Consider the following 9,938-nt stretch of genomic DNA (forward strand, 5'->3'; position numbering starts at 1 on the left):
CTCTTGTGTGATACAATAGAAGTTAATGGAGCGGACACAAATGTTGTTATGGCAAGTATATCTTAGCCGACTTCATTCAACAGCGCCGTGGATAATGTTTCAGCTTCATCGTATTTTTAGATGAATTATGGAAATATTAGTTTTGTAAAAAGTACCATACCAATGTAAATGTGCGGTTGAAATGTGTTCATCAAAATCCTCCTTGTGATAATCATCCTATTAATACTATTGCTTTATCTCCAATTATTTTTTTTGGCGTAGGACATAAAAGCTATCAATCATGACTCCGCCATAGTTCTCTGTCATCTCTATGTTAGAGAACATCCATATAACAACACAGCAAGTGATATATCTACAAGGAGCTGTCAGGGGTTATTCCATTTCATCAGTGAAGGGTGCAGATAAGAAGACGTCAAATATACTATTTCTATCTGTCTCAATCCACTTATTCATCCACCAAATCGCCAAAAATAGTTACTCAAGCAACTGGATACAATTTTGAAACATTTTAGCCAGTTGCTTGAGTCACTATTTTTGGCGTATCTTATTACCTGGATGTCTAACCTTCATCAACATATTGAGCCAGATCCTTCGTGTTGGTTACATTTGATTCCACTTCTCTACTGATATAAAAAAAACTTTGAAAATATCCAGCCGTCTTTACACAATGATGACCCCTCCTCCCCCAACTTCAACATGGAATAGCCTAAGAAATCGTCGTGGGGTGATATTTCTTGTTTGCACGTGCCCTTTGTGATAACAACAACAACAAATGACGCTGTCAGAATCCATTAATTCTTTATGACCCAGTCTAAGCACTAGCGGGTCCTGTATTGGCTACAATGCCCACAGAATGCCGAACGTCGTGATTGTTCTACTTCTTCTACTGCTCTGCTTCCAGTTCAGGGAAGGTACGTAATTAGCAGCCATGTAGTTACGCGTAGATTAACACAAGGAAAGACAAGTTTATTTCCTTTCTATGGAGAAATCTTGATGCTGATGCAAAGATCCCTCCTTTTCTTGGTAACTGCAAAGAATTTGTTCTCGTTACGACTCTCGTTTACAATAGTCGCTGGTGTTTTTTTAAATCTTGTGTGCAGTGGTCTGGCTTCGAACATTGTAAAAATGGCCTTGATGTATTTCTCAAGCTTAGGAGTTCGTTGTAAATGATTGATAAATGTTCCTATCTTTCAAGTGGAAAAGACACTTCATCCCTGACCATCATTATACAAAACCGTATTGATGCATTGTGTTGGTCTGCATAGTGAGTTGAATTCCATTGTATATAGATTAATACACGCCGTCATGTTTGCAATATCGGTTTGATATTTTGTTTCTACATTTGAAATAGGCTGCATTCCGTGGGAATTGTAGAGGAGGCAATAAAGTTACTTTCATATTTGTCTTTATTTACACGGCGGCGTTTAAGCCCCTGCGGCACTCAGCCGACCATGGCCTACCGATCTCTCCTTGTCGTGAGTAAGGCCAGCTGTGGTGGGGAGTTGGTCGGCAAGTTTGTCTGCTAGTCTTTGAACGTCTTCTGCACCAGACGTCTATGAATTTTAGTCAGAAGTAGCCATATTCTTCTTCTTCTCAATCAGAGTAGCGATGGTTTCCAGGCTAGTCCCAACTTCCCAACTTTGTCCCTAGTCAGACGTTTAAAAGTGAACCCTTCTCCCTTTGTTTATGTCGAACACCAGGGACAGGCGTCCTGTCATGCTACTCGTGCGATGAGGAGTTCAAGTTTTATTACTATGACACCATGTGCCAGAGTGAGGTGACTAGAGACAACTCCACCCTGTCAGACTGCGGCTCGAGCTCACGATACTGCATGGTACAGTAGCCCGCCAATTAGGCCATGTTTATTCGATTTAATGAATGACATCCATGCGCTCATCAATTTTCATCAATTTTTTGGCCATGCTGTATATCATACAAAGCAGCTGCAAAAGGAGCAAATATTTGCTGTATATTGAAAAAAAGAAAGAAATAGGAAATCGAATACTAACGTCGTAGAATGTCAACGTCAATTCCAAACTCAAAGAAGATGTGAAAGAACAAGCTTGAAGAATCTATTTTTCGGTAAACCATACTCTGTGTGTTTAGTCATTTGTTCAACCTTCCCGACCATTAGATTTCATTATTACCTGAAGGCAACTTTTTTGCCAATTTTTTTTTCGCACGCTCGCATCTATTTCGGGGTTCTCAGAGGATGTCATCGATGTAATCGAATCAACATGACCTTACGTTTAGCCAGGAGGTTTAGTACATGAAAATACAAATCTGTCAATAATTCCATGCATTATCATGTTTACAAACTCACAAAAACCGGGTTTCTAAGAGAAAGTCCTCTCCATTTTGAGTAGACAAAGAGCCAGCTACAACCAAAAACTGGCAAAGTCACGTATTCGTAACGAAAGATACAAACCTCAGTAATTCAAGAGCAATTCTTTACGGAGCCTAATATATAGTCGTTGTTTTCATAGGCCAAGATAGTACCCCTAATCTTATGACGTATAAAACTATTACAATACGGAAGTATAACATAGATTTTGACAAATATAATTTGCGTTGCGGGAAAATGTAACGGTTATCTTAAAACTTATGTCACACCAGAGACCGATAAAATACCAGACGTGGTATTGTCAAAACTATTTAGAATCACTGAGAATTTTTTGTTTGAACCTTTGTTTATTCATGATAAGCTCAAATCGGCACGCAGGCAGCTTTTCATTGAGGTCATGAGGGAAGAGGTAAGGGTCAGATACAATATAACAGAGATACACAGTCATTTGAGTCCTAATAACTCTATCAACATATATCATTACATATTTATGGTACAACAATATACAATTTCTACAACATACAACATACAACATAAAGTAGGGCGAAACCTGGTTCATGGTCCGTGTCCGTTCGTTTAGTTTATTTCCGTTACTTCAAGAGTCTCTTAAAGGAAGTCAGATTCGGAGCCCTACGTGTGTCTGGCGGTAGGCTGTTCCAGACATTTGGTCCACGGTAGGCTACCGATCTTCTGAAGATCTCTCGCTTGGGTTTGGGGACAACCATCTGACTGCTTGTGCTTTGTAGCAGGCTAATATTTAAGGTGACGTTGTATTAAATAAAGCATGATCACAGCATTTTCTGGATGTACATTTTTCTTTAGGCCAGTCGTCATTAAAAATATGTAAGAGATCGTTGGGAAAGATAACATTCCTGTCTTTTGCCACAGATCGAGCGAACAAAGACAAACGGTGTGATTTTGGCGTTCTCCCGCGGCTGCTCAGAGACGTGTTACTGGGGCTGCCGGACGTCTGGCCTCGGCATGACCACAGAGGTCTGAACATGTCAGAGTTGTCCCAGGGGTGTTGGTGACGAGGGAGCAATTTGAGGCAATACTCAGCTGCTATCGACGTCCCCTTATGACTTAGCTTAATGGTCCGCAAGTCCTAGGGACTTTGTTTTGTTTCCGGTTAAACTGCCGACCCTAGCCTTTTTATGGTCGACCGCTAGTAAGGTACTTAAAAGAGAATATATACCTACCAAGCCTATTTCATTTATACTATTAGTACAGTAACCGGAAACATAACATTTTTTCTATGGCCCAACCGTATTACTTTGCCCAGGAAAGTAAAACACTTGGTCCCCTACTCTCAAATTGTACCTCCTTGATCATGACCGCCCACAGACGAGTACTTCCGACCGACCGACATCCCTGGAACACCGCTTGTGTACTGTAGTATTTCCCAGTCCCAAAGACGTGAGCTGCTTTGTGCGATGTATTATCATTAAGGGATATCAAACATTGCACTGCACGATTGCACCCCCTGCTAACCATATAAAAAATTCAGGTTGTCAAACTTTCCTTAAAAAATCTTGAGTTCCTGTATTGAAGTTACTGTTTGGAGCTTGCTTGTATCCTGCATGTAAATTTTTGCTTTTTAATATTTTTTCTTCTGAACTACTAATTACACCAAATGTATCCTTTCATTCCATCATAAGGCGTGCCCCTCTATTTGCAGATCTGTACGTGGTGTTGTGCTGGGAACGGCTGTAACTACTACAGCCGGGCTGCGGACCTGCACCAGCGACACCAGGCTGTACTCACGGTCATGAGGACTTTAGCGGCGGTTTTAGTACAACTGTGTCTTTCCTCACACAGCATCTTTTAATCTTAGTTTTAAGTCTTCTACTTACCACTGTCATTATTGTCATTTACTTTACTTCATAACCTATGTACTAACGTTGGTATGTGTACTAGTACGCTCTACCCGAAGCGTGTTCTATCCAGCTATTGACAATCCAAAACCAAACTTCAGAACACATCTATTGAGCTACAAACAGTTGCTACACTGTATTAATGTTAATGTAGTCTATATACCACTTGGCACTACAAGGTTATGAACGAACAAACCTGGACTAAGTCCACTCTACATATACTGCTTTCAATCAATGCACCGTTGTTTGATGACATGTAATACTAAATATTCAAAATTTGGACACTTCACATTAAAGATTTGGTAAAATTTAGTTCAACATCAAATCAAACATCTTAATAGCTTAGCTTGAAGTTCATCTGTGTTGGTAGAAGTCATGAAACAAGTTTTAACTGTAATTGCCGACACAAAAAATTGGACTTACCCAAATTTTTTAATGTACAACACCAGTCTGTCAAAGAATGTACAATCCACTACTGAGATGATGTCACGTTACCTGCTTACCGAGTCATGTGTCTCATCTGCATAACGTGACGTCATCTCAGTAGTGGATTGTTCACTCCTTGACAAAGACTGGTGTTGTACAGTCAAAAATTTGGGTAAGTCCAATTTTTGTGTTGGCAATTACAGTTAAAACTTGTTTCATAATCTTGATAGCTGTAGATGAGTGAGAAAGACAACATCAAATAGGCATATAAAACCTAACTGTAACGTTATATCTAAAATAAAGTTCAAATACAAGGCTTAAAGTTGTATCAGATTTCACATTATCAGTGTCCTTCAAAATTTCACTAATAGATGTACATTTAACATTAAGCCCTGCCACTGGTTAAACAAAAAGATATTATGATCATTCTTTTGGTCACTTTTTGTACAGGTGTCTGCAAGAATATTAAACAAATTGAAGTTGATGACAAGAGCTTGCTTATTGATTTTAGGAAGAACAACTCTGACTATCAGAGAATATGTACCAGATAGAAACAATGCCATTTTATTCATAAAACAAAGGCAGCTAATTCTAGTTGACACAGCACAACAAATGGTGCATAAAGTTGTTTCCTACAGCAATTTCATCATTGTTCATCCTATAGAAATTTGCTTCCTCATCAAAACAGTCCTAAGGAATGTTTTCTTCATTATGGATATGGAGGTATGGATATAATCCAAGGCAGAGCTGTTACTCCTTTTTAAAAATCTGTCAAATTCTTTGTTGCCAAATAGAGATACAATGTTGAATTGTCAAATGAAAATATTTCCTGCCACTATATCCATTTATGTGTTTAGATATGTATAGCCAGTATAGCTTCACTGACATAACACACCAGCCTCACTGGCATAACACATCAGATTCACTGACATAACACACCAGCTTTGCAGCCATGCAGCGCTGCAGCATCTGGTTATATTGAACTGTTTGACCTGTCACACCTAACCTTTGGACATCTAGCTGCAAGTGTTGTTTAAAGTGAGGATGTCCCTACTGTAGTTGGTAATGTGTTTGCTGTGTCAGAGTATGGCCAGTGCAGTCAATCACAAAAACCTTTGTTACGGGTAGCAACAACAAAATACATAGCACAGATATCAACACCTAATGTAGCTGACTGAAGATCTCTTTAACAGCTTGTTTTCTTGCCAGGTGTTCTGCTGTGTTTCCTGAACAGTCTGGTCCATCCTGAGCCTCATTGTTCAGCAGCACCCTGACACACTCGGCGTGCTGGCCCCCTGATGCCATGTGCAGCGCTGTCCGACCTTTGCCGTCTTTCGTATTGGCGCTTGACCCAAATCTCAGTATCAGTTTTACTGCATTTGTTTGTCCTTCTTTCGCTGCAAAATGCAGTGCAGTTAACCCACTACCTGAGGCAGGGGTGTCCACAGGGAGGCCATGCTCATCAAATAGGTACCTGGAATAGACAAAAGAGACATTCTCAAGTTAACATTTTGATTGAGAAAACACTGCTTTGTGACCCTTGGAGTCCTACAGACAAAAATAGTAGCAATGAGGATGTATGGTAATTCTGCATTGTGTTGCTGTATATTAGAAAAACACAGACAGACAGACAAGCCAGAAGCATATTAAGTACCCTATCCATGTACCTGATGGCCTCTAAGCAGCCAGCCTGGGCAGCCAGGTGAAGAGGCTGCCGACCCATAATATCCAGTTTCTGGACATCAGCCCCGTGCTGTTCCACTAGGAGCTGTACAAGGTCAATGTGGTCAGCTCGAACAGCATCCATGAGCGGTGTACTTCCGCAGCTGTCAGGTGTGTCAGGGGCATAGTTACATCTGTGCAATGGAAATCCCTGATTACATTGATATCTAAATTTGCAGCTGCCAGTACAATATGTACAATATACACAGTTAAAGCCATAGACAGGACCAGAGGAGAGTGTTCTGGGTGGGCTAATGATATTTTTCTTAATCCAAGAACGTAATTGTATTGGCAACTTGACTTTGAACCTGGACTAGGCAGGAGTTGTATTATACAGCATCAACACCCCCACCCCCCAGTACCCTTCAGATCAATTACAGCCAGGTGTAACATTAACATGTTACAACGTGAACAACTATTGGGCAAACTTCAACTTGGCGGCTCTTAAGAAACCTTCGGTTGAGCTTAAAAATTACCTTTACAATGTGTTTCTGGATACCTGTTTGTCAACTTATAGCCTTGGTAACTGTATCTTCCACTTGCTTTGAGTCAAAAATGGACTTTGATCTTTGTCAATCATCCCATTGACACTCATACTTAAGACTTAAAAAAAGGCCCTCACAAAAATTGGCGGCTCTTAGAAAATCTAGGTCTGATGTTGAAAATAATGTTTGTATCCTTTGTGTGAATAGTTCTTCATCAATTTTCACCCTTAGCAACTTCTATTGCATTGACTCAAAAATTGATTTGGAACTTCATAAATCATCCCATAGGAACCGATACTTGAGGGATGATTCCCATCATGCATCACACCCCATGGGTCTTCAGGAAGGGGCACTACTCAATTCCTGGATTATAAATGGTTCATGTATTTGTTCATCTGTGAATAATTTTTACAAATTTGGTTGATTTTGTATTCATGGGGAATATTTATGGTCTCTTACAAATAACATCCACTTTTGGTCTTGTGTATGCCTTTATGAATGATCGAATGAAATTTACTGCTTTCCTAGTCCCATCCTCATCTTGAGGGTCGGGGAATATGGTCGCTTCCAGCACCAGCTTCCTCCATGCTTCTCTGTCCTTCACCCTCTGTATGCTAGTGACCTTCCTGTCAAGTCCCTGATGTCATCTCCTGCATAGCCTCCCTCTGCTTCTGGTGCCACAGGTCTCCCCTTACAGAATGTGGGTTGAGATGTTCTGGGCTCATGTGACATAGCCAAAGTATGGGAGCTTCCTTCTTTTTACCGTGTTTAGGAGTGATCTTTCAATCCCAAACTCTTCCAGAACCGAGTTGTTGTTGCAATGTTCTGTAATACTTGGATCCAAATAAAATCAAACTCAAACCATTGGTAATGATTCTAAAAAAATGATGTTCTTGGCATCATGTATTGAAAGGAAAAATCACCCTTACCTTTGTAACAAAATGTTTGCGGCCCCCACACGTCCGTGTAGGGAAGCGGTGTGAAGCGGAGTTCTACCATTGGTGCTGACCGAATCCCACAGCGTACTGTCACAGTCCAACAGGTAGTTGAGAATGTTCACATCACCCTCCCTACACGCTATGTGGAAGCAGTTCCAGCCATCTTTGTTCCGTATGGTTAAGTCTGCCCCAGCCTCCCTCAGCAACTTAACAACAGTCAAGTTGGTTTTTGTGCAGGCAAGCATGATGGGAGTCCAGTCAGCTCTCTTAAGTACATCGATTTGAACGCTTCTGTTTCATAAACAAAAAGGATGAAATTATCATGGAAGCTCATCTGTGTTGGTAGTAATTATAACACAGTGCTAAACTTTCTTCCAACACTGAGGTATTCACGGATCAAATTTTCAACGACCACTGTCACCTTATTCAGGATCAATAATGACCAATCACTGCAGAACGTAAACTCGAGAGAGTTAAAGACACGTGACTTTATTGACATGTGTCATTATGGATACGTGGCATCAGCAATTGGTCAAACGTGCCAGGGAGGTTTAAAACGTCAAACAGCCCAGCTCGCATTCGTCTGAAGTCTCTCAACACATCCACATTGAATCTCCGGGCCGTACCGTTTCACTGGAAAAAGTCAGAATACTGGACACTGAGCAGGACTACTTTATGAGAGGTATAAAGGAGGCCATACACATCAGGGCACTCCAGCCATCACTCAACAGAGATAGTGGGCGTCATAAACTTCCTGGCATGTTTGACCAATTGCTGACGTCACGTATCCGTAATGACACGTGTCTATAAATTCATGTGTCTGTAACTCTTGAGAGTTTACGTTCGGCAGTGATTAGTCATTATTGATCCTGAAGAAGGCGACAGCATTCAACAGCCCGTCAGGAACTGGTGAAAAGTCCCGTGCACACGTCGCCCATTGCCTCTGGGCCTCAGGGACTCAGGTTTGAAGAATTAATAATTCGGCCGTCTGCAGCGAAGATCAAACAGTAGAGCCCATGGCTTCCTTCTCATATATAAAGTTCTTGCATATATAAGGGAACGGGGCAAAGCATAATTCGAAGGTTCTTTACGCCGTAATCGGGCCTTGTTTATGCCAGTTTGATCATGATATGATACACTTCGTGCATGGGGTGGTTCCCACGCCGCATTGCCATGCCAACAGCACGCACACCACCAGACAGTAGGTGCCGGTCTACCGATCGGTTGTGTGTACTTGTGGCACATTGCGTCACAGCGAAGCAAGTTGAAAGCCAAGACACTCCACAAACGTCTTTCCTCCTCCTGCGGGGCCCCGGTTTTTACAAAAAAACCCAGGCGTGAAAGACCAAAAGTGAAAAATCCGTTCTTTGGTAAACCATTCTCTGTATGTTTAGTCATTTGTTCAACCTTCCTGACCACATAGATTTCGTAATTAAGGCAACTTTTTGTCTTTGAAAATTTTTTTTTATTCGCACGCTCGCATCAGTTTTGGGGTTCCCAGAGAGATGTCATCCTTATAATCAAATCAACATGGCATAAAAGTATTAAATTACGATGCACTAATGACCTCTTGATTTATGCTGCAGATGTCGGTACTAGTTGTCGGTACTAGTTGCGGGTCAGTGAGGCTTACCTGCCCACCAGGTATCTGACACACTCGGTGTGCCCGGCCTGTGCCGCCTCGTGTAGAGGTCTCTTCCCGTCCACATTCCCGGTCTCCGGACTCAGCCCACAGTCCTCACACACGTACCGCAGCACCGCCACCTGGCCGTGCCGCGCCGCGTAGTGCAACACCGAGTCCCCGGACTTCCTGTGCCTGGTGTCCAGGAGCCTGTCCGAACATGGCGAGGAGGCGAGCACGGCCCGGATCCTCGGGAGATCTCCCCGCTGGGCCAGCTGACAGAGCTCAGGCATGGCCATGTTGTTGTACAACAACGTGGAATAGTACACTCTCCAACAAGGGGTGTTTAGCTTGTGATATTACAGAGATAGACTCAAGAGTATATTCATATAGCAAGCAATCCTTATAAATATCATATACCAAACCTTATGGTTGTTTTACCTATCTCATCATTATCACTGATACTGAATATTATTGCACTGATACTGAATATCATACAGCTATATTAAAGTCCAAATCACAAAATGT

General features: G+C 41.6%; 2 protein-coding genes across 4 annotated transcripts; one reads left to right on the forward strand and one right to left on the reverse strand.

The window, feature by feature from the left end:
• The first annotated feature begins 811 nt into the window (after window positions 1-811).
• LOC136431421 (uncharacterized) lies at window positions 812-5,783 on the forward strand. Its single transcript, XM_066422795.1, has 4 exons — window positions 812-911; window positions 1,701-1,834; window positions 3,233-3,337; window positions 4,023-5,783. The coding sequence occupies exons 1-4, from the start codon at window positions 854-856 to the stop codon at window positions 4,170-4,172; spliced, it is 447 nt and encodes a 148-aa protein (XP_066278892.1). The 5' UTR covers window positions 812-853; the 3' UTR covers window positions 4,173-5,783.
• Window positions 5,186-9,778, reverse strand: LOC136431418 (ankyrin repeat domain-containing protein 16-like). Of its 3 annotated transcripts, XM_066422790.1 has the most exons (4): window positions 9,423-9,760; window positions 7,781-8,080; window positions 6,312-6,500; window positions 5,186-6,118 (listed from the first exon to the last, which is right to left on the reverse strand). In XM_066422790.1, exons 1-4 carry the CDS (start codon window positions 9,707-9,709, stop codon window positions 5,806-5,808), a joined length of 1,089 nt encoding a protein of 362 aa, XP_066278887.1. In that variant the 5' UTR covers window positions 9,710-9,760; the 3' UTR covers window positions 5,186-5,805. The 3 variants fall into 3 exon arrangements, with proteins under 3 accessions (XP_066278887.1, XP_066278888.1, XP_066278889.1); XM_066422791.1 differs by lacking the exon at window positions 6,312-6,500 and having other exon boundaries at window positions 9,423-9,778; XM_066422792.1 differs by lacking the exon at window positions 7,781-8,080 and having other exon boundaries at window positions 9,423-9,772.
• Window positions 9,779-9,938: the final 160 nt, after the last annotated feature.

This window comes from Branchiostoma lanceolatum, chromosome 3, assembly GCF_035083965.1.
Source record: "Branchiostoma lanceolatum isolate klBraLanc5 chromosome 3, klBraLanc5.hap2, whole genome shotgun sequence".
NCBI classification, from domain to species: Eukaryota; Metazoa; Chordata; class Leptocardii; order Amphioxiformes; family Branchiostomatidae; genus Branchiostoma; species Branchiostoma lanceolatum.

What these genes read in the sequence shown, in the direction of transcription:
- LOC136431418 (XM_066422790.1), bottom strand. Translation starts at nt 9,709, where the DNA reads ATGGCCATGCCTGAGCTCTGTCAGCTGGCCCAGCGGGGAGATCTCCCG. An exon ending in GCAAACATTTTGTTACAAAG is followed by an intron (nt 6,501 to 7,780) that starts GTAAGGGTGATT and finishes TCCATTGCACAG; the next exon opens with ATGTAACTATGCCCCTGACA. An exon ending in GGCTGCTTAGAGGCCATCAG is followed by an intron (nt 6,119 to 6,311) that starts GTACATGGATAG and finishes TGTCTATTCCAG; the next exon opens with GTACCTATTTGATGAGCATG.
- LOC136431421 (XM_066422795.1), top strand. Translation starts at nt 854, where the DNA reads ATGCCGAACGTCGTGATTGTTCTACTTCTTCTACTGCTCTGCTTCCAG. An exon ending in CGAGCTCACGATACTGCATG is followed by an intron (nt 1,835 to 3,232) that starts GTACAGTAGCCC and finishes CTTTTGCCACAG; the next exon opens with ATCGAGCGAACAAAGACAAA. An exon ending in GCCTCGGCATGACCACAGAG is followed by an intron (nt 3,338 to 4,022) that starts GTCTGAACATGT and finishes CTCTATTTGCAG; the next exon opens with ATCTGTACGTGGTGTTGTGC.